The following is a 24510-nucleotide window of genomic DNA, read 5'->3' on the forward strand; positions in this document are numbered from 1 at the left end:
CCCCTGAACCTTCGCTTTTCCAGGCTGAACAACTCTAACTCTCTTTGCCTTTCCTTGCAGGAGGGTGCTTCATCTCTCTGATCATCTTCTTGGCCTTCATCTGGACTTGCTCCAACAGGTCCACCCAGGACACATTTTGTTTCCTGGGATGAGAGCTCACATGGCTGGGTCATGTTGAGCTTCCCATCAACCATCACCTCCAAGTCCTTCTCCTCAGGGCTGCTGTCAATCCCTTCTCCTCCCTGTGCTTGTGCCCTGACCCAGCTGCAGGACCTTGCATTTGGCCTTGTTGAACTTCATGAGGTTCACACAGCCCCACCTCTCCAGCCTGTCAGGATGGCATCCCTTCCCTCCAGTGTGTCCGCACACCACACAGCTTGGTGTTGTCAGCCAACTTGCTGAGGGTGCCCTTGATCCCACTGTCCATGTCACCAACAAAAATGTTAAACAGTGCCAGTTCCAATCCCAACCCTTAGGAATGCCACTCCTCACTGGTCTCCATTTGGATATTGAACCATTGACCACAACTATTTTGAGTGTGACCATCAAGCCAGTTCCTTATGCACTGAGTGCTCCATTTGTTAAATCCATGCCACTGCAGTTTAGAGACAAGCATGTTGTGCAAGACTGTGTCAAATGCTTTGCAAAAGTTCAGGTAGATGATGTCTGTGTCTCTTCCCTCATCCACAGGCAATGCTGTAGCCCTGTCAGAGCAGGCCACCAGATATTTCAGGCATGATTTGCCCCTACAGACACCATGTTTGCTGTCACCAATCATGCCCTCATTTTCCATGTGCCTGAGTTCGATAGGAACTTCCCTGGACTGCCATGTCTTCTCAAATGTAATTGCTAGTGGCTTAGCCACTCCCTCTGCCAGTTCCCTCAGGACCTGTGGATGCATCTCATCAGGTCCCGTGGCCTTCTGCACCTCTAGGTGCCTTAGATGGTCTCAAACCTGACTTTCTCCTATGGAGAGCAGTGCTTCATTCTCCTAGTCCCTGCCTTTGCCATCTGCACTCAAGCTGTGTGGCTGGAGCACTTGCTAATGAAATCTGAGTCAAAATAGTCATTGAGTACCTCAGCCCTCCGTGTCCCGGGTAACTGGGTCTTCCATTTCCTTCTGGAGAGGGTCCACGTTTTCCCTAGTCTTCCTTTACTCAGCAGTGTACCTATAGAAGCTTGTGTTGTTGCCCTTGACATCTCTGGCCAGATTTAATTCTGCCAGGGTTTTAGCTTTCCCAGCCTGATCTCTGACAATTGTGTGGCCATTCTGAGGATTTGGCTGGAGTTAATCTTAACAATTATCTACATGGAATTAAGAAAAAAATTTATGAATGTGTTCCTGTTGTTACATTTGCTCTCAGTTAATCTGCAGAACTGTTGCCAGGCATAATGAGTGTCATAGATCTTAATGTACAAAGGACATTTAGATAAACCTTACTGGAGCAAATAGCACCAACAACCTTTCAGGAAGGTCTCATTAATTTGCTGATTTTTAAACTAGTTTGCCATCCAGGATTTGAGAAGAAAATAAAGCATTTGGTTCTGTAATTATTTGTGCAACTACACATGCAGTCTCTGCTATCAGCCATCTGCCCTGCAGGCATTACTTGTAGTGCCATTTGGATCGTCAGCACAGTGTATGATCCTCTGCATCTTCTGTTTTGTGGCTGGCTTGGTGCTGATATTTGTCATACAAATATCTGTTTCTTGTTTCTGCTTTTTTTTCCCTGTCCTTTTGCTTTATTATTTTTAGTCTCTTTAAGGGTCTTCTGCACAGGCAGAGGAGGTGATGCTGTACACCTGGACAGGCATGCTTTTATTTATTATGTGGGTTTTACAGTGAAACACTTTTCCTCTGAAGCTTCGCCTAAAGAAATGCAATTTCCATTTCTTCAGGAGTTCCTGGTGTCTGTACTTTCCTGGTCAGTTCAGTGGTAACTGAGATGTGTCCTGTAAGGGTAGGCTGTTGCCTTCTCTGCCCTGTGAACATGGCATGGGAGAAGTCCAAGAGCTGCTGTTGCTGCTGTTGGCAGTAGAAGGGCAAAATAATATTCAGTGTCCTTGGGCTGCTCCTCAATATCCAGACTTCTGCTTGCTTAGGTGGCCCAGGAGTCACTCATTTTACTGTAAAGACAGCAGCTGCAAGTTTTACTCTAAATCAGGTGACGGAGCAGCTGCTTTAGGGTCAGAAAGCCTTGATGATTCCTGGCATGAGGGGAGCCCTTGCAGTCTTTCAGAGTGATTTGCATCATTTATAAGTCTTTGGTTAGCCTGTGTGCCTGATACAATAACGTTCTCCCAAGTGGTTTCTGGTGTGCTCAGCATATGGCATTCAGGGGGGAGCAGACCTTGTTTTATGTGGGGTGTGGTGATTTGCAGGTGTTGGCATTTTTGCTGACTTCACTGGGCAGGAACTGGTTGAATTTCACTTGTTTGAAGAACCTAAATGTGTGCTATTCCCCCTGAAGCATGAGTTCAGCCTGCATGTCCCTAACCCCGTTAATGGGCTTTTACAGTAGCATTTCATCAGTGCTGCGGGAAGCTCGTTCCTAAGGGCTTAACAGTGACATTATCTAGAGCAGTTGGGCTTTATGGAACTACAGAGACTTTACAGAGAAGTGTAATTGGGTGAATATGACAGATGGTATCCAGTCAGCCAAGTGCTATCTCTTTACAGGAATTTTATTTTGGAGACTGTAGTGTTCAAATGGCACATTACACCCATTCTTGTTCTTTTGAGTCTGTTCTGCTCTTAAGGATCCCATAACCTGTTTGTCTTGACACAGCAGCATAGCAGCTTTCTTCACAGCAGGAGTGTATGGAAAAGATCTGAGTGATCTTAAGAGTAGTCTGATATGGTGTATTTTTTTTTCTTTCTATCTGGTTTGATCATCCATTGTTTTTGAATTGCAGTTCACAATATGGCAGAAGAAACTCAAGATGAAAATACCACCTCTAATTTTCCATTGCTTCTGGTTCAGTGTTCTAAATGGGAGGAACAATTTCTTATCCAATTCTTCATCTTTTTATAGTGTGAACTGTTTGTCTCAGGAATTTTCCCTGCCTATGTATATTCATTTTGCTTGTGCAAAGGTCCCTGATTTCACATAGAGATTTTGGGTGCTGCTGTTTAGTAATGGGTTATCATAAAGCAACAAAAATAGAAAATGCAAAGGTGACACTTCTTAAACAGCATGTTAAGGTTTAGTGGTAGTTATGAGTCTGCTTGTTTGATGAGCTATACTTGGTGCAGTTAGTGCTGGGCTGCAGGGATGTGCTAGGGGAGATTTTGGACCTTTGTCCTGGTAAAAAAGTTATTTTCATGGAAAATGTTCCTTTATGAAGCAGTGTCAGGAAGGAACAAAAGCATTGCCTTGTTTGTCAGGCAGAAACAATAGAGCTGCTTTACTGTGTCAGACTTTTTCTTTAAAAAAAACCCTTAAATAAAATCAGTGACTGCATGCATCTTGCACATTCTAATTAGAAATATTTCTTCTTAATTCTTTCTTCTTGCAATGGCTTCTTGAAGTACAAGCAGTTTGCATGCTCAAAGAGCAAAGGCAAAGTACTTGCTGTGAAAAGTGTTATTTGAATTAAGTCTTTTCAGATTTTACTTAAAATGAAATCAGCCCATGTGGAATTACAGTAAAATGTAGCAAGATGTTGACTTACAGAATCTTCTGCCTTCATCTCAGTAGTAAATTGTGGAACTTCCCGTGATCATGAAGCTTCATCCTTAAAACCTGATTGGTCTTGGGTTTCTCTTGAAATGTTTAAGGAATAGAGATTATGAAAAGCTTAGAATACTAAAAATTCTTGCGTATGTTTTTATCTTTGTTATGACGTGGAGCACTATAGTAAGCCCGACTTACTATAAATTTGAAAATAATGCTATCTAAAGTTAATACTTAAGTCTCTGTGGGCGTTAGTCCAGGCAACTGATACGAATCTTTACAATAGGTAGCTGTAGGCTTGACTTCTTAAACCCAGCAGCTAGTAAATTCTAAGGGGTGGATTGTTCGAGTTCTGTATAGAAGGATGGGTTTTCCCTGCATAATTATCTGCAAGGAAATACATACAAGGTGTGATTTGTCAGCTGAATTTGGATGAGACCATTACTGCAGAGCTGAAGGGCTGTTTGCAATATTATACATAGTGTCAAATTGCTTTTTGTTTTAAGTGGGTCAGAGCCATAGCCAAGATGCCAGACAGATGTGTATAATCCTTGATCAAATAGGAGTAAAAATGAATCTTACTGGATTTTCAGGGTACTTCAGTGTGCTGAGCAGATTGCTGATATGTATGCATGCTCTTCAATAATTCAATTTTCATGAATTATAAAGTTATATTTCTTTATTAAATCTGACTGAGTTTCATGCTGCTCCTGGGATTTTCTAGCATCACATCAAACATGTAGGCAGAATTGTTCTAACAGCCTCTCTCTCTCTGAGATTATTTCCTGCCATCTTTCAGTCACTGTTTTTCTGCTGTACTGGGCCTTTAGTTTCTGACCATCCCAGTTATTTGGACCTGAGTGCAACAAAACCATGGCCCCTTCCAAAACTGGGCAGGACAAACTGGGTCCTCACCATGTGCACAACCCTTCCACAGGGATGAGCTATTGATTTCTGCTCTTTTGAAAGACCAGGAAGGGCAAAGGCTGTGCTTCTGCTCACACACTTTGTGTTTTCCAAAGAAAGAAAAGGCAGAAATCCAGAACTGGGTTTCAACTCTTGGACCCTGGAGCATCCGACAGAATGCACGGACTGCCAGATGCCGTGGCGAGATGATCTGCTAAATCTTTCTGCAAGGACTCACTGAAGTGTGAGAGAAAGGGTCAGTGGCACTTACACACTTCATCTCAGAGCCCTCTGCAGATGTTTTCCAAGGCAGCAAGACTGAGGGCCTGATGGAATTGCTATGGAAACAGAGCTTATATTATTTATTTATTTACTTACTTAGTTATGCATGCATGTATTTAAACCCTGACATCCTTTAATGGCATATCTTGGAAGTCACTCAGTTTCAGAAGACTTTGTCTGTTGGAAATTGGGGAGTGTGAAATGTTGGCTGCTGGTCAGCAACTCCAAGGTCCAGTAGTTCTGCAGAAAACAGTGACAAAGTGCAGTCTCAAACTGGAGTGCTCTGTTGTTACAGCAGAATAATATATAAGCTAAATTGAACCCTTGTTGTATTTGGAGTTGCATAAGTGTTATTAGACATCAAGAAAGGACAGAACTGCAGCTTTTCAGTGATACTGAAACGGAGTAACTGTTAAAATAGACAGAGTTAGTGGTCATGAGGGCCTTTTAACATTACCCTGTGAAGGATTCAGAAGAGTGATGTGGCTGACTGGTGGGAGCAAGGCATTCTCATTCCAGTCCAGCAACCTGGAGAGAGAGAGAGGATTGTTGAAGTAACCTTATTCTGCTGAATCTTGGTGTCAGTGAAGAAAGCTGGAGTTCAGTTGTATTTGTGGAATGTTAAATACAAGGTTTGTCATTAATGCATACCTAGAAAACATTGTGGAAAACTACCCCAGAACTGTATAAAATATGAAGTGGGATAATGAAGGAGCTGGAAGCTCCAGATGAGGTTGTCATTTGGTTTTCAAAGCATGCTGCTCTCGGTCTCAGCTTTGATTGCATATATTCAGAAGCTTTAAAAAAAAGTCTTGCAGTAAGAAGGGCAATGTGGAGAGGTGTTTTAGCATTGCAACATCCATAGTTTTTTGGATGGAGTTTTATTTTTTTTTGGCAGTCCTCTGATTATCTGATAGTTGCTTTGCATTCATGGAATGCTGAATCAATGCAAATCACACCATTCTCTGCCTGGGGTTTGCTGCTTGGTGTTATTTAAACTGCCATGTTTACCATGCTACGGTTGGGCATTTAAGAGACATGAAGGAGCTGTGCCTGAACCTGAATTTGCCTTGTTGTGGCTTCCCACGCAGGACACAGGACATTTTCCTGCCCCCTTGTTCTGTGCAGTGTGTCATGCCGGGAAATGGATGCTAGGATGGTATATGCATTGCTGCCTCTGCAGTTCTTGGGGTCTGTATTAGCGTTGTTACACAGTTTGGGCTTTTTTTCCAGCATTGTCTGAAATAAGGAGGATTTGTTCAGGCCATTGAGCCTGCGACTTTACACTTAGGCATCTTTTACTCGATTGTTTGGCTGAAAATCTCCATCAGGGTAGTTTTACTTTCTAGCAGTGCAGCTTTCTAGCAGTGCAGCTTAGACTGGTGCAGTTGTAGTGAAACACTCTTCTGCAAACCTGATATTGTATACCAGGGAGGAATGTGTGTCTTCCTTTTATAACTTCTGTAATTTTTAAGATGAAGAATTCTTGGTGCAAAGTAGGACATTTTGATGAGTGGGAGTTTTTTTTTTTTCTTTAATCTTTTTTGTGGACTCTCTGTAATACATGACTTCTACAAGAGATGGTAATTTCATACCTGAGGTGGTTGAACAGCACAGTTTCAATTCGTGGAACATCAGCCTTTTGTAGCATACAACCGAAGAAAAATTGTAAAAGGCTGATGCTACCAGTAATGCTTAATTATAGGTCTTTCATAATGCTGGCATTGGAAAGGTGGCATTCTGCATGCCTTTATTAGCTGTTCTGTCTAACTCTACTATAATGTTATTGTCTCCTAAAGGCTGTGTTTTAATACATGGCATTCACTTTTTCTTATGAAATTTCCACTGCACTACTGTTGATTTGTATGTAGGTCAGAATCCAGGTCTGTTTGTCCTGGATCTTTTTTTTTTTCTTTTTGATTGTTAAGAGTAATTGTAAGAGAAGGGGCTGACATTTTATAAAAGTGTATTGTAAGAGAAAATGATTTTTCCTCCTAAGAGGCTATTGTTTTTGTTCTATAGCTCTATTTTCCTTGTAGATGACATATTACTCTTTAAAAGATTCAATTATCTGTGTTCAATGTTTAACCATAGTGTTTTTACAATAGAGACCTTTGTTCTGCAGAAAAACAAAGCCTAGTCAGTACTTTGATAAAATACTTCGCAAAAATAGCTTTCTGATTTCAATACCAGTCTTTAATATCTAATTAATGAAAATGATTGAATGCACAGGAGCTAATCTGCCAACTAGCTACAATTAGTAGAGAGAAATATGGCACTGAGCAGTGCTGTTTATCTTGCCAGCCTCGAAGCGCTGAAGTGTGTGGCAATAAGTGTGACTTTTCAGATATTCAGGAATAAATTATGGTTTTCAGTGTGCGAAAGATTAGGCGGGTAATTTTCCTAACATAATTTTAAATACTGCTGAGTTGCTAAGCAGTTCACTTACACTCCTCCCTTTTTCCAGGCTTTATATGCAAATTTTCAATTTCAGTGCTGTATACATTGATGTTTTGCCTTAGAAGAGAATGGAAAGGAAACCAAGCTGTAGACAGTGGAATTTGCATTTCTTTGTGAACTGCCTGAATATATATTTTTTGTTGAAGTTTATGTGAGCCAGAGTTTTTCGATTTTTCATGGACTGCATTTAAATCCCCTGGGGCCAAGTTTTTCAGTTTAGGGCAGGCAAATTTCCATGGAACATAGTGGGAGTTTTGTATGGGTAACTCCTGTGAGAGTTTCCTCCACTGGGTGCTGTTAGGTGTTGTTTTGAGTGATAAATTATGTACTCTTTGTCTTTGCAGTGTTCTGGATGATGAGGGGAGCAGCCTGCGTCAGCAGAAGCTTGACAGACAGGTAAGATCATGGAGGAAGACGTTCTTGCTCCCTAAAGTCTGAGTCCTGGAGTAATGAAAACACTGATAATTGATAGAAAATTGCATCCTTTGTTTGGGGGATGCAAAGTAGAGATCTGTGGAGGCTGAACTTAACTCAGAAGTCTGGCTTCCATTAAAATTTGTCTTCTGACTGTGGTTTGAGGGATTCCCACTGCCTTGGACTCGTTTTAAGCTGATGTACAATGTATTTGTTACCCCACTGATGGAACAGTCACACCAGCCAATAGAGGTTAACCACAAAGTTTTTGTTCAGTGGATTTAGCCCTTGTTGCTGTAACCTAGTGGCACTGTGTGCTGTGTTGCCTATTTTCTGACTGTATTCCTACGTGACTTGTACAAGGGAGTCAGAACCTCTTGCATGAAATCTGAGGGAATTGTGTCATCAAGTTTTAATGGAAGTTGAGGTTTCTGCTTTTACTTTGATTTCTGTGGTCCCCTTCTCAAAAAATGTCATTTTTATAGTTAAACCTTGTGAGTTTAATTTTATCCTTTTCTATTCCCACTATTTCATCAGCTTGCATGTTTACCAGCATCTCATTTTCAAATTCAAGTACTTTCTATTTATGCCATAATCCTGTACTTAATTCTGATTATGTTGGAGTCATGTTGAGGTGTTAACACAACTTATGGAGCTGAAAGAATTCACCTCCATTTTTATTCTTCAGTTTTATTGCATCTCCTTTCTAGAAGCTAAAATATCGCTGTACAGAAGCAAGGAAATGGTAAGGTAAAGGATAAGTAAAATTAACAGTTCAGTTCTCCGAGGTTGAAGAAGAGGGCTCAAATAAGGTCCCTATGGATGCCGAAGGTTTTGGTTTTCAGCAGGTCTAGCTAAGAAATTTAAGTGTTTAATTAAAGTTCACCTATTATAGCTGTTAAATTAGGCTCATGTCCAGTATTATCACTCGATTCTAGTTTGCAATTACCAGCTTTTAATTTACAGAAACTGAAATTGGCATCTCTGCCTCATGCCCTTGCTTACCCTCCCATTGCTTCACAGCCAGTTTTCTCACACTGTTGTTTTCCCAAAGGTTATTTCCAAGCAAGCTCTGACAGCTGGTAGGCTGCTCAGAACAATGTATTTTAATTATTTGCTGTTTTCAGCAGAAGGTGTTTCAGCAGTGGGTTGGTTGTGGTTTTTTGGAAAGATTTCATAAAACCCGACATCCCAATATCCAGCTTGCCAACTGCTGGGGAAGGTGTAAAGTTGACCGTTGTTTTCCATCGTAGGTTGCTGCTGTTTGGAGGCCAGTAACAGATACTTTTCTCTGTGTTTTCTCCAGAGAGCACTGCTAGAACAGAAGCAGAAAAAGAAGCGCCAGGAGCCACTGATGGTTCAGTCCAACGTGGACAGTCGGGCACGGACGCGCCGGACGAAACATTCGGAGGAACAGGCCCCGCTGGTTGAATCCTATCTCAACAGCAACAGCAGCACCATATATCATGGTACAGAGTGTCACCTCTTGCAGGTGTATTTGCTGAGAGTCCTAGTGTGGTGCTCTCCCCATTCATTTTATGCTCATGAGAACAAAGGCTCTCGTTTTGCATATTTTAGTAAATAATTGATATCCTTTATTTGTGTTTGGGGATAAAACCATCAGAACTTGTGATTGTAGCCTAACAGGAGGGAGCAAGGTAACTAGCTGTCATTTCAGTGCTGAACTGGGAAAGAGACAGCTTGTCCCTTCTGCCATGATTATTTAAGTGCCTTCAACCTTGGCTCCTACTAACTAAAGCTGATGGGTTCCACTCTATATATTCCTCTGCATGTAATTTTGCTTAAGCCTGACAGTGGTAATGACAAATTTCAAACCTATTAGCTAAATTCAGCTAGGACTGAATATAATAATTTCAAAGATACTGTGCTTCTGCAAAGTCCATTAAAACAGGTAGAGAAGAACATTTCAAATTTATACGATGTCTCCACTTTCTTATTAAAGATTACAGGATCCAGTAGGGACAGAGACACTTCAGGTGTCACACCCACAGGAGAAAAAAAATTATAATTCCATTTCTTTTCAAAGACCTTAATAATATTGTCAGAAATAAATCCTAAGGAAAGCAGGCATTATTTAGTTCTGTCCTCATATGGCCCATGCTTTTTGGCCCCCTAAAGATGGTATGTGCATACTTTTCCTCAGGATTTCCTAAGGGGCAGCTTGGGTAATCCTTGTCCAAAATTTGACTCTTGTAGATATCATTCCAGGTTGATAACACCTCCAAGATATATAGAGAGCAGCAATTTTTCAATTTTCTTCTTTTGCAGATCATTAAGTTGAATTTAATTCATAAGGGATTAATAAGCTTCAATAGCAAAAGGCTTCCTTCCCTGATTATTGATGGGTTTGCAGGACAGGAGCTGAAATCCACTGACACTGGGAATGCAGTTGGCAGTTTTCTGGTTGAGAATGCTGTTAGGTGGCAGGGTACTTTGGCTTTGGGTTTAGACATTAAATCTTAAGATGCCTTTGTGAATCTACCTCTTAAAAAAAAAAAAAGACCAACCAGTATCCTACTCTTATACAAACAAAAACTTAACCCAGTATTCAGTTCAAATTTCTATTAATTTTACTGCATGTGCTGTACTCTTTGTCTGCCCTGTTGTTTTATTTTCACTTGGTGATCATATCTTTCCACAAGAACAAGGTAGGTATTTAGAGGACTAACAAATCCTGCTCTGAGAAATGCAGGTTTCAGAGTCTTTCCTCCTGGTTAGCAGTTGGTGGAAATCTTTGGTTGATTACAGCAACAGAATTTACTGTAAGACTCTGGAAATTGCATTGTTTAAATGTTGAGGTTTTGGTAATAATGGGCCTTTTTAATCTTGTTTCTGCAAGCAAATAGGATACCATAAGTGGTTTCAGATGGAGAATTATTTTTTCTACTCTAGTATTATTTTAATTATATTTTTTCTAGTAAATATTAAAGAAATTAGTAATATTTCTCTCTCTTTACTGTCTGTTTCTCAGGGTCTGGGATGTAATTTTTTAAGATTAAACTGAATTTCTTTCCAGACTGACCAAAAAATTTGATTTAGCAAAAACAATTGGTTTGTTTATTTTTTAATCAGACAAAATAAAAACTTTGTCTTTTTTCTCTTTCACTCAAGAGTTTATCCAAGGTACAGAGCTGTTCTAAGAAGTAGTGTCTTATAGTACAGAGATGCTGCTGTTTACTAAGCCCCCCGTATTTTCCGTTGGTCAAGGTTTTAATTTTCACAGATCAGAGAAAAAGACATTATCATCCCATAAATGGTAACAAATTTCATATATGCACGCTAACTGAGCTAAATTTTGCACCAGAGTGGACTTTCTCACTATAAGTGAGACTAACTGCTCTTAAGGTAAAAGTGACACTTCCTGTCATACTGTACCACACCATTCACTGGAACACTCTAGGTAGGATTTATTCTCCCTAAATCACTTTGTTCTAAATTTGTCTCTCAAACCCTTTTAATGTTTCACAAGGTTTCAGAGAAGCAAAAAAAAATATAGTGTTTCTCGTATTCAACATGACATTTGTTAATCCCTTGGGATAGCTCTCCTTGTAATAAACCATGCGGCTTGCAAGAGCCAGCTTAGAAGAATTTAATTACCTAGCAGAGTGTTTTATTGCCTTGTAAAATCCTTTGTTAGGCACGTTGCTTATGAAAATATTATAAGAACTCCAGAAGTGTCCTTTTTTGGTGTGGCCTTCTCTGAGAGTGTGCCTAATGTCTTCAGTTCCCCAGTTTGCATGGTAGGTTTTGGGGTTTGATGACCATTTTTAACTGTGGCATTGAGCTTCAGGGCTGGCATTTTTTTCCCCTTCAATGAAAACACTTGTATGTGGCAGTGTTGGATGCAGGAGACAGCTGGGCTGTTTCTAAAGAACTATTCTGCTCTTTTCCGTTCATTTGTTGCTGTTATGGGCATGCTGATCCCAAGTTAAGAATGACTCTTTGATGGGAGTTGACGCTCTACTGAATGAACTACACTGCTTGGATGAGCATGTTTGTGAAATCAATTCCTGTGCTAGCAAATGCTACAGAAAGAACACTTCTTTCCACCTATCATCCTGCTCTGCTCTCTTTTTTAACTTGTACTAATTCTGTGTAGCACAAAAGTACTTGTTGATTTCAACAAATAATTGGATGCCTGTGTGTAGATATCTCTACGGCACTTTGAGCAAAGTAGGTCAGAGATAACATCTCAGCAATTCTCAGATGCTGGGCTTTCTGTGCTGGGAAATTCTCCTTCATACACTTCCATTGCTTATTCTGATGCCATTAGCTGTGCTGGGAAATTCTCCTTCATACACTTCCATTGCTTATTCTGATGCCATTAGCTGTGCTGGGAAATTCTCCTTCATACACTTCCATTGCTTATTCTGATGCCGTTATCTGTGCTGGGAAATTCTCCTTCATACACTGCCATTGCTTATTCTGATGCCATTATCCCTGCTGCAATGGTTCCCTCATGGGCAACTCTACTCTGCAATAAAAACTCATTTAATTCCAGAATAATTACCAGAGCTCGGAGTAGAAAGTCAGTCATTTTTGTTCTGGAATAGAACAACAGCCTGGTGAGCTACTTGTGTGTAGACACAGTAGAGCAGCATATTTCTCTAGTTAAGCTAATTGTATATTGCCAGAAATGCCATAATTTTTTTCTTAGATGACTTCACGTCAGAGAAGTGACACATTTGTAGGACAAAATGGTATTTATGTTCTCTGCCAAGTGTTGCTAGCAATTCCTCTGGGTGCCATGAGACTTTTAAGGAGGTGGGTGCCCTTCCAGCAAGGAAGTGTCTCTGCAGAATCCACCATGCACAAGTCTCCACACTGAACATTTCTTCTCATTTGTGTCCATATTTCACCTACAGATAAAAGTCTTCAGATGCTGTAGCTTGTAAATGACTGGCATATAGTATATATTTTTTAAACCCTTTTGTTATTATTATACATAAGGCTTAATTAGCTAATAAAAACCAAAGTTATCTGCCGGAACTGAGATGAATTAAGCTAAAAAGACCAGCTTGAGACAAAAACTCCTTGGCACTCTGGTCCATAAGGGGTTAGTTTTGAGCTGGAGCTGCTGCAGTGGTAACACAGTCATCAGCATCTGTAGATCAGGTAGGTAGAGTTAGGCCCTAAATTTGTCTGCCTGCCATTTCAAGGAGTAGGTATCCTTCCACTGACTTTTATGATGTTCCATGGCTCTAGTTGGTACTATTACAATAAAGCCTCTCCCTCTTGCAGTACCAAACACAGCTCAATTGCTATTTCATCATTATAAATAGCCAAATAAGAACCAATAACAATGTTTTGTAATGCTATTAAATTTAATTTCTATATAAAAGACAACTAAGGCATTCATTCACTGGAATAAATTTAATTCCTCTTTGTAGGAGGGATCACTTCCATTGTCTTCTCTTCGTGTGTTCTGGTTTATTTTCAATTCAGTGTCCTTTGAAAGGACATGTTGCTACCTGTTTGTTTAAAGTTTCTTTGAACTTTTACTTGCCATTCTGTAATGTGTTACAATTACACCTGCTTGCTTGTTTTCATGTATTTCTACCTAACTTTTTTGTGAAGTTTGTTGAAAACGTGAACAAACATTTTAGCCTGATTTGACATTGCAAAATTCTGCTACAAATACAGTTCTTTTCAATCTGGATTGCAAATACTGAACATTCCTGGAGCCAAATAGCACGCAGAGATACACTAATTACTGCAACAATTTAATTACATTATTTAATTACATTTAATGCAAATGCTGAAAGCCCATTTTTACAGAGATTTTACTTCTGTGAAAGTGGTAAATTTCCATTGGGGAGTGATTTTTCTTTGCACAGCACTGAGGAAGGCAGAGATTTGAATGAGTGCCAGATATGCTTTCATTAATATTGCCATACTTTGTTGCAGCTGTGGCTTTTTCTATAAGACTTGAAATTAAAAATGTTTTCAATTAGATAGTCTCAGAGAAATTTTCACTGCAACTTCCAATTTAGCGATTTAGATTAACCACGTGTAAAAAGTCAAAATGACTTTTTTCCTTTTCTCCTTTGACACTTGGCAGCACATCTAGATGTAATGGTTGTGTGGTGTGTTAAACAGACTTCTGATGACAATTCATAACTCTGGATTGTTAAATTTGACGTGTCATTCTGCTATTAACCATGAATGATGAGAGTTTTCGGATGAGTGTCCGAAGCTGTCAGCTTTAAAAGATGACATCAGTTAACTATTCATTTAAAAAATCATATATTTGCCTGTTCATCAAGAGTCTTGCCATTCCTGTATTCCACTGACCTTGAAATGAGAATGTATTATTTTTTGAAGATAGCAAGGAATGTTCATTGCAAAGGGCTATTAATACTGACAGATCAGGCAGCACTCCAAACATCATGTGGGCAAAATACTTAACTTCCAATAAGCGTTCTGAAATCTTTATTTCAGCCACAGTCTCTTCACCTTAATCTTTAAAGCATCTTTTTGATTTGTCAGCAGTCCTTACTGCACTAGTGCATTTCCAAAATAAACAAACTAATCGAGCAGCAAGGAGCAGAGAGCAGTGGGTAGCAAATGTTTCACAGGTCTTTTTGTGGTTCTTAATACTTACTGAACGATATGAGAGGAAAGTTGAGAGGAAATGGCTTGAGAAACTTCCTTCTCTTTCCTTTAATGCCCCACTTAAAGTGTATTTACTTTCAGTTGCTACTTCACATTTAGCTGTTTTCTGTCCTAGGCAATCTGAGGAGCCTGGAGGTGAGGGTGCTCCCAGCATAGGAAATGCCCTGGGAGGCAGAGCCCCATCCCAAGGGCTGTGAACACGGCGGGCAGAGCTGGCTGCTCCCAACAGGATTCCCTGCAGTCTCAGGCATGGCAAGGGATGAACAGGGGCCAGGCCCCTCCAGGGTGCCAGTCAGGATGGAAAGGAGATGCTGCAGTGCTGGGAAGCAGCACCTACAGCACAGCCCTGGGCTCAGCTGAAAGAAAGCCCCTGGGCAGGGTGTGGATGGAAGCCCCCAGGGAGGCTCGTCAGGGCAATTAAAGCCTTGTTGTGCCCTCAAGGCCCCAATATTACAAAGTAATTATGTAATTTCTTACTGTCTTTAATCTTCCTGGCATAGGTTTTTCATAGATCATTTTAGCTTTCCTTATTCGTTGTCTGCTTTCCCAAAGTCTAATTCATTGCTATCAACTCTCCACTTCACATGCTTCCTTTGCTTTCCCCCTCCTGATGATTAGGCAGCAGATACGTGGGGTTAAGAAGAATCTTTTATTTAATTCCTTCCCTTGTTCTCTCTGAGGAACTCTTAAACCAATGAGCTTTTAATAATGGCCTTAAGCAGCACCAGTACAGTTGTTCCTTTTTTTTTGAGCCCTAAAAAACCCAGTCCATTTCACTTCTGAGTATTTTCAGGTTTGCAGCATCAGCCTGGTCAACATGTCAGTGTTAAGAGGCATAAACTGCAAGGAGCCTTAGGGAATTTATAGGCAATATAAGGGTTTGGGAATCTGGAATCTGGCTGTAAGTTACTAGCTGGAGGAGTAATGCCTTTGATTATAAGCATTTTGAAGCAGGAATCAAATCTTTGCATGTGATTAAACAGTAACTAACACATCAAAGTCCTTGCCCTAATTCAGGTCCTTGTATTTAGCTATTTGTGTGGTCTATGTAAAAGTAATAAAAATATTTCATTGCATTGTAAAATATTGTGGCTTTGCCCATCTTCAGAATATTTCTGATAAACTCCAGTCTTTTAAATGATAGACCAGTTCAGAATCCACGTTGATTAAAAAAACTAATAATGAGCAACAGCCCAAATAAGCAGCATGGTTTACTAAGGCTAGAACTTTACAAACAAAAGCCACAAGCCATTCTTGCAGTGAAACACAAGAGCATCTCAGGCAAGAGTAAGAAAAGGACAACCAATTCACATTGAGTTGTTAAGATACACCCTGACTGAACTGTAGTTTATTTTTCTTTACATAACATCCTCTCAACACTTTTAGTGTTGAGAGGATGTTGGTAAATAGAATGAATATTTGCCTTATACCTTATTTGCCTTATACTTGCCTCACACACCTTGTTGTCTGGTTCAGCCTCTTTGTACTTAAAGTGTTTTCCAGACAGACTGCACAATTTTAGAATTTTTTTTTTGTGTGTGATTTTTCATTTACTTCATTCTTCACATAATGTACTGATCAAAAGCACCCATCTTTTGGCACATGGCATTTTTATGTGATAGAGATTGGTAAGTTATGATAGTTATGATTCACAGACTTTTTTTTTCTTCCTCTAAGATCATAAGAATGTACAAGCACTCACATCAAGAGATATGGTCATACAAATGGCAAGAAAAATATCTGCATTTTCATTCATGCTACTTTGAAACTAATTTCCTGTGTGAACTTCTCATCGTGAAGGCCAGATGGAAAGACATATTTTTCATTTTCATTCACTCATATAAATATATGTGGGTAGTTTACAGAATTGAAAAAGAACTTGAGTTGTCTGCATCATAGTTTACTCACATAGTTACAAACTGCATCCTTTTATTTGATTGTGCATCGTAGCTTTATCCCTGTAGCCTGGAGTGTTGTCCATCACGGAACTGGTTCATGGGAGAGGCTTCTTGTTTCCCCTTTTCTGAGTCAGGCCATTGGTGGGGCAAGGCAAAGCTGGGGCACTGCCCTTCTCTGCCTTGCCAAAGCCCTTCTGTGCTCACCTGTGTTATGTTAAAAGACTGTTTCTTGTTTGTTCCTCTTCTCTTTTCATCTCAGATCCTGAATTAATATTGCAATCTGTGCTCCTTTTGGTCTCCCAAAACCCAGTTTTTTTAATACTCTGTTGAGGTTAGTAGTCAGTTCTTGATTTAATGAACATGGATGAATAATACTGAAATTAAAGTCATGTCACTGTTTTATTTGTAAGCTTGGCATTTATCTCAAAACTATTTTTTACAATTTATAAGTTCGAACTAGAATGAAATACTAGGTCTGAGAGTCCAGTGGATTTTTCTGTTTGGAATGCTGGCTCACTACAGCACTTGCTCCTCCATTTTTTTCTTTTCTGAATGCAAATTCTAGTACAAACAAATAGTTCTTATTAAAAAGGAAAATCTCTGGGTTTTTTAAGTGAAGATTTTAATAATCTGGGGTGGGGCATGTGAAGTATTGGGATAGATCTTCAAATATAGTCTCTTACAGTTTAAGATAATGTCAATAGGGATTTTTAAAGCTGCCTAAATATCTACCTTTAGTGAAAGTAATGCATTTTTGAGTGACAGTCCTTGAAACTTCATCCCCATATAGCTACATTTAAGGTTCTTAATTTATTTATCCTCCGGTGCTGCCTATCATTGTTTTTAACTTTTTTGATGTCCAGCAAAGGACATAATCATATTGTTGTATCAGTGAATTTTATTTAGGGAGCCAGTTTATCTCATTTTTCTTATTCAGGCTTTCTTGCAGGGAACTGTGAATTGTTTTATGGGACTGTCTAGAGCCTCTGGAGAATGCAGGCTAGAGTTAACCTCAAGGTTTCCATCCTGCTGAGAAGGGAAATTCTTGTCAGTCTGTTAGATAATGATCCAAAGATGCAGTAAAGGGCAGAGGGGAAGACATTTGATCCCCTGACAACGTGGCTGGGGATAAACACTGCCTCTCTCACTTGCTTCATCTCCACAAAGGCAGCCTGGAAGGAGTGCTGGTTCGAGAAGTTCAAAGCTGCACATGCTAATGACCAGCTGCAGAGTGAGTACAGAGGGCTTAGAAATGGTCCTTCTTCCAACTCTCCAGGGCAGGAGAAAGCACTGGAAACAGAAAACAGGATTCTTTTACTTTGTTCCACATCCAAGCCTGCTGGACCCACTGAGCAGGGGAGGCTCACAGACCTGTCCCTGTAGGTTTGCAGGCTGCAAGGATCCAAATCCTGGCTGGTCTGCTGACAGGAGCTGCTGTGCTGTGTAAACCTCCCCTTCCCAGCACACTGCAGTGGGCAGGTGTTTGGAGAGGTTAGTGCTTATGGGCAGGGCAGAGCAGGGCTTTGCCTGGGCCTAAATGCAAGGATATAACCAACTACCCTGACCTGAACTGGTACAGAAAGCAAACTTTCTTTGGTGTCTGCAGAGACAACACCAGCGAAACCATGAGTGAGTGGATGAGCCTTAGCCAAGGTCTGCTATTTACCAAATAGCTAAAAGCTAAGAATGAAGTGGTTTTGTGGTGGAGATGGCATGCCAGGACTAAATTTGGATTTATTATAGAGGTAGTACTTAAAATGTAATGGTAATGCTCAGAAGTGTATCCTTTAGAACTAGGACATTCTGTGCCAATTCCTTTCATGGACCCAGGCACAGTATCATTATGTTTATGATTTAAATCTTATTTTGCAGCCTCTGTCACTTGTGTCTGAAAGGCCCATTGACCACAGACAGCAGCGAAGGTATATGCTCAAAATGGCTACTGGGCTGAAATCCCGTTCTCTGCCTCATAGAGTAAAGCAATGGAAACATTCCCTTCTCTGTCCTGTGGGGCTCCCTCACTGAACTTTTAATCAGATACCTCTTGCTTCAAGTTTTGAGGCAAAAGTAACTCAAAAAAATTCAGGGCTTTACTTGTAAGATCAAAGTGTGGCTGGCAAGATAGAGAAGATAAGTCTTTAACTTTGCAATTAATAATGTCAGAAAGTTTCATCCTTTGCTGATTAATCATTGCTTTGGACCAAGTAGATGGTGCTTTTTCTGAAAGAAGAATTTAAAATGATTTAGAGAGCTGTCTGGCTGTTTAATATAGGTCATTTGTAAACTACGGAATTTAATTATAATGTGGATTATCCTCTTCGAAACACACATTAAAAGAACACAGCCTAGTTTTTAAAGAGAGACTGAGGTACAAATATAGCATAAGTGCTGCCTTGGTGAATCACACCTATTGAAAGGCTGTGGGGAGGGGACTCTGCTTCCCTGCTTGGTCTGAGGCTGCCATGCCCATGGAAGTAGGTCCCAGTACTGTCTTTTATGTGCCATTTTCCCTGGCGTCCTGGGCGCTCCTTCCTTTGATTTTGTCCTACTCATTTCCAGTGCTCCTTTCCACTCAGCAGTCCTGTGGTTAGTGTTTGACAAAGACAGGCATGAAAAATTGGCCAGTGCCAAACTGTTTCTTTGGACTTCTAGACGCTGCTCTAATAATTGAATGTATATTCTCTATAGAACTGGAGCTCTCCCTGTGCACAATGAGAAAAGGAGCATGGGCTTATTGAGTGCCTCAGGTGCCCGCTGTGTTGTGAATGCAATGCTACTCCTAACAGATTGCTGTGCTGGGGAGGGTAGCAGCAGGTTTGGGAGCTGCAGTCTACACAGACATGACTAAATCTGTTTCATCTTTCTCCTCTGAGAATCTCCTTGGCGTTTCTATTTCTATTCATGCGCTTGAAGGATTTGCTGAAGAGGAAAGTTGCTTCACAGACCAAAAGCTTAGGGAGAATTTTCCCCTTCATAATAGAGAATAGTGTCAGTCCACACGTCATTGAGAATCATTTAGTCCTTTGGGCGTTTAAGAAGTTTTTCTGGATATTTTTTAAGTAATTTTATGGCAACCAGTTCTTTCCAGTAATGATCCTTAGTGGACTTTTTATCCTTTTAAAGAAAGTACTTTCGTTTTGGGAAAAAAAAAAGGGTGGAAGGCTCATGTGCCAGGGAGAGAAACCATCATCACCACATGAAGCCAGTGGGGCTTAGCACTTACCAGTGACCAGCAGCCAACTCCAAAATCTCTTTAGTGCCCACCTACAGTTCAGGGTATGAAATTTGACAGTTTATTTATGCATTTCACTAAGGCAATTGTGATATTTGTCTAACTTCAAGATTTGGTCTAGCCAGAGGAAAGAGTTATGGTGTGTGTTGCTTTCACAGACTCAAATATTGACCTCAAAGCGTGTCATGCTTTTAGGGAAATGATAAAGCCTCTTTTTACTTTGAAAACAAGGAGCGTGAATTATGCTGACACTCACAGATTATGCCATGCATATTTTGTAGAGAGTCCTTCCAAGGCATTAATTAATTTGTGTGTGCTACAAAGTAGGAAGGGTTTTTAAATTCAGCTTGGGTATAGTTTTACCTAAATTGCATGGCAAATCTACTCATTATGCTGTGTTACACAATTGTGCAAGATGTATTTTGAAAGTAACCTTCAGATGATTCCTTGTTTAGAGAGTTAGGATGTAGTTTTAAGCATGGATGCTGCAAAGTCAAAATAAAATTTTTCTGCCTTCATGCTGCCACTGTTGATGATCATTCTGGCTGAGCTTTACTATGAGGAAAAATACTTCCTACAGTAGCTCAGTAACACAGTAATACTCTGATGTCACTTTTGGATTGAAAGCTAGGAGTTGATATATTATTGTGAGGAGGAAGAAAGTAAGGAAATATATCTCAGCTAACCTAACACTTTCAGATTTTTGCTGTAGCTTTGCAAATTCTGGTTTACTTGACTCTCCTCACTGCATGAATTGTCTGAAATACCAAACTCTGCTATGTTTGCTTTCTCTTTTATGCCTTCACAAAGTTCTCAATTCATTCTCTCGTCTCTCTCTCTCTGTTTCTCTTTTCTCTCTCTGTTTATTTTCTTTTTTGGTGGGGTACCCTGAATCTCTGAAGCAGTGCAGGAGGCTGAACAGGAAGATGTAAAGGTGGTAGTGGATGCCCAAGCTCCGAAACCAACTAAAAAAACCAAGGCAGCAGCTGCGAGCTGTCAGAGTAGCAGCACCAGAAAGGAGAAAAAAGGGAAACACAAAGGTTAGCTGCATGCAGCTGCATGTCAGATATTAAATTCATTATTTTGCTGTCAATTCTCTCTCTCTTGTTTTTTACATAATTTGTTTGAAAATCTGAAAACTGTCTAAAAGTAATTTCCTGAAATTTTTCTGAGGTTGGAAAATGTATGTGACTTGGTCTTGTCTGGGCATGTACAGCCTCGGAGTCAAGAATGGCTGCAATTTGTCAATGGAGTCTTTTCCAAAGGAGATTGATTGTTCAAGCTGAAGAGGAGAAAGAAAGTTCTGAAGGAAAGATGATGGTGTTTGCCTGCAGTGTTAAGAGAACCATCTTAGAAGAGTGTGCTTTTTTCGATTATCTGAAAGTAATCTAGTTTGGAGAAGCAGCCTTAGGTTGCAGCTGCTTCTGTCCAGACTCTGACTGAGGTTTTAAACAATAAAAATTAGAGGTTAAGAGACATTTTGAAAATCAATTCAACAAAACTGAGATAACATTCTCAAAGGAACTTTTCAAGTTGTTACTTCAGTGTTACTCTATCCCACCTGGCAAATGGGAGGTGTTTGTATGAAAAATTTTCTGCAATGGCTTTGTGTAGGATTAGGTAGACAAAAAAAATGAACTATTGGTAATGACAAAAAGGTAGGTAGAAATGACATTTCTAGGCCACTAATAGATTTACAATTTGAGCTACATACACTAGGTGGAAGAAGTAACAAGAAACTTTACTGGTATTTAAATTATATATATATATATATATGTACACTCACAGAAAAAGAGATGCTGCTGTACCACATACAGTTACTTTTAATTTGGTGCTGAATGACTAATGAAATGAAATAACTTTCCAATAATTTACAGTTCTTGAGTTAGGCCACTGTCCTGCCTGGACTGTACTGTATTCCTGTCTTGTGCATGTCCAACAGTTTCTCCACTGTTGCTTCACTGAGAAAGTAGTGTATATCCTTGACAAGTCTCTTTAAAGATAGCAATGACTAATAAGGTTAATTATTGAGGTCAAAGTATTGGGGCTTATCTATAGGGATTTTGCAGGACTTGAGCCTACCTTAGCAAAATCCTTTGCGTATTGCAGCTTAATTCTTGAGATCTGAAGCTACAGCATCTCTCTCTCTGTTATTTTTCTGGCTGCAAGGGAAGCTCTGGGTTATACAGGCTTTAGAGCCTGGCCCTGAGCTAAATGCTATTCATATATTTGAGAAAAGATGGTGTGTGTCAAAGGTAAAATTAACTGAATGTAAAAATAGTTGGCAAAATAAATGAACAGAAAGCAAATGTTTCCCCATTTAATGTAAAAAGTAATGACATTCCAGTATAGAAATACAAATGTCAGTTTTATTTTGAAGTACATCTTGCTGAAGAGTACAAATTCTTTTGCTGGTTTAAAAGAAAACCTGTAAGGGAGCATTATGTGAGCTAACACTTAAATCATGGTTGCAGCATAGCCCTGAGGCTCTGTTTTATCTCATATAATGCCTCTTTTGGCATGCCTGTGTCTGTACTGTGTTCAGAACTGAAGATATTGAGCTGCACAGTTTTTTATTATCCCACAGCAGGTAGCACCTAGAATTTTTCTCATATGCCCGTTCTAATTTTACTCATCTTCTGAAAAATCCCCCAGGCAGCCAAACATTGGCCTATGTTAATAAAGGCAAGTTATGTCAGTGAAAGTAAAGTCACTTTGTGTAGACTGAGACCTTTGGTGTGCTGACACTGTCCCATGTGTTGGGAACTAACATTGTCAGCTCCAGAAACCTCAGCCTCTGCTGCAATTCCTATTGCTCATCCTGCTGCGCTATGGGAGCTCTTCCCTGGCCTTCAGCATTTGCCCATCAGTTCCAAGTTTTCAGAGAGTGGAGGGGTTATTCATCAATTATACTAAAGAAAATGCTGAGTATCTCTTCTCCAGAAGTTCATGTTGATGATTAGTAGCAAACAAAAGTCAGTTAAAGTATGTTCAGAGCATACACATAGCACCTCATCGAGCTCACCTACTGTTTATGTAAACTGGTGTTTAACTGTGCATTCATGTATAATTTCACCCTTGGAATAATATCTGGTTTACCTTTGACAGTGTTGTAAACTTGGGAGGATTTTGACTGGATTTCCAGTCTTCCGTCCTTATCAAAGCTGCAAAATATTTTTTTACTGGATGTAAAAGTAAAACCAAATACATCTTTAAAATTCCAGAGGGATTTTACTGATAAATCCACTACAGACACAGCTAATTTTGTACTTAGGAATGAAGAAAATGCAAGTGGTAACAGAACCCTGTAGTGGAACTTGTATTAATTTTCAGTTACTTTTTAAAATAAATGTGAATTTTAAGAAAAGATATTTTATAATGATATTGAATGGATTTGCTAATAACTTCAGATCTAACTATGACAATTGCTGAAGGGGAAAGGGTTTTATGCCGTATTTTGGCACAAGAGATTTTGTTGGGGGGAGATCATTGTTAATTAGAGCAAATCTTGGGAAATTTTAGGTTCTGCTTTTAGCTTTGCAATTGCTTCAGGTTTGTCTCCACTCTGAGTGTAACCTTTGTATGTCCTGTGAATGAGCAGGATGAATGCTGAGGGGTGAGTGCACTTAACATGCTAAAATAGCATTTTAAAGGTTTCTGTTAGTATTTAGCTATAGTAAACCTTACCTTTCTAAGCAGAGCCAAGCTCTTTGTCTTTTAAGTGAAATGAACATTTAGACCAGATCCTATGAATAAGAAGCTAATTCAGAGAAAAAAATTGTTGAATTATACATGAGTAGCTGTTGAAGCTGCAGTGTAATGACTGCACTCTGGTTTTAGATGTGTAATGCCTTTTTAAGTGGCTTGAAGAGTGATGAAGCTGTGATCAGAACAATGTGCTAAAGACAAACGCGAGAGAAATATCAGGTTTAATGAGGTTACACTGGCATAGGAGAAGGAATGTAGCTAACTGCTCATGTCAGTGCACTTTGTAATTCTGTGATGGGTAACATGGTATTCAGCAATTTTTTCTGAATCTGTGATTATTACTGGTATTTCTTAATGGCAGTATGCAGTGTGTGCTGTGCCTATTTTTAAAAAGAACCATAATTTTTGTGGGACAGAGCCTGGAACAGCAGTAAGTTGATGACATTTTGTAGTAGCTTAGCTCATTAAACTGGTATTTCTGAAAGCTTTGGTCTCACAGTTTATTGCCTGACATAATATTCAATATTGGAAAAAAAAGAAAAAACCCTCAAAGTGTAACAAATGCATATGTAAAATGCTTTTCCTATGCAGATAGTGGATCAAATTCTGGTTTGATTTGTGGCAGATTGGGGTGATTAAGGATAGCAGTGAACCCAGTGTACAGCATCACTAGGTGGTTCAACAGAAAAATCATGCAAATTACTGAAAATATTTGCAGCAGGAACCTATGAAAAGTATGCAACCTACATAGTATTACGAAACCAGAGCATCTTTAGCTATAAAATACCTTGGTGATTCTTTTAAAAAGGAGATTCATGAAAATTTATCAGGTACATAGTGTGTGTGGTTTTTTGTTTGGTGGGGTTTTTCCCCTAAGATAGGTTTACAAAGAAGTTAATAAATATACAGGATAAAGTGCCTTTTTTTGGCTGTGTGCAGTGAATGGGGCAAATCAGGAAGATAAAATGGAACCTTTAAAACCCCAGAAAAGCATATGAAGCCAGGAGTTAATACAAAGTGAAATCTGATATGAAAATTCAGGAATCATTCTGGGAAAAGTTCTTGGTGGTTGGTTGGGTTTGGTTTTTCTTCCCAAAACTCTTGCACTTAGACTATGTAAGTACATTCTAGGAAAACCCTACTCTGAACTGCCATGGACAACATAAATGAAGATTTCTTTTTTGTCAGCGAAATCAGGAACCTGGATGTGTTTAAAATATCAAAGTAAACAATACTTTCGCAGAATTTTTTCTCTTATGCTGTACCTTAAACGTAAGTGGTACGTTGGGTATTTCCT

At 39.5% G+C, this 24510-nt stretch overlaps 1 protein-coding gene across 7 annotated transcripts in view; it reads left to right on the forward strand.

Moving 5' to 3' along the window:
- The window catches only part of TUB (tubby bipartite transcription factor), a 147119-nt gene that overhangs the window by 91469 nt on the left and 31140 nt on the right, over nucleotides 1–24510 (forward strand). For 3 of the 7 annotated variants that reach the window (XM_017727352.1, XM_017727350.1, XM_017727353.1), the window contains exons 2-4: nucleotides 7670–7721; nucleotides 9046–9208; nucleotides 20408–20545. In XM_017727352.1, the coding sequence (XP_017582841.1) occupies nucleotides 7670–7721; nucleotides 9046–9208; nucleotides 20408–20545 (353 nt within the window). The remainder of the gene's footprint in view (nucleotides 1–7669; nucleotides 7722–9045; nucleotides 9209–20407; nucleotides 20546–24510) is intronic. The other 4 variants (XM_017727351.1, XM_017727354.1, XM_017727355.1 and 1 more) reach the window with 2 other exon arrangements.

Source organism: Corvus brachyrhynchos, unplaced genomic scaffold (assembly GCF_000691975.1).
Source record: "Corvus brachyrhynchos isolate BGI_N302 unplaced genomic scaffold, ASM69197v1 scaffold542, whole genome shotgun sequence".
Lineage (NCBI taxonomy): Eukaryota > Metazoa > Chordata > Aves > Passeriformes > Corvidae > Corvus > Corvus brachyrhynchos.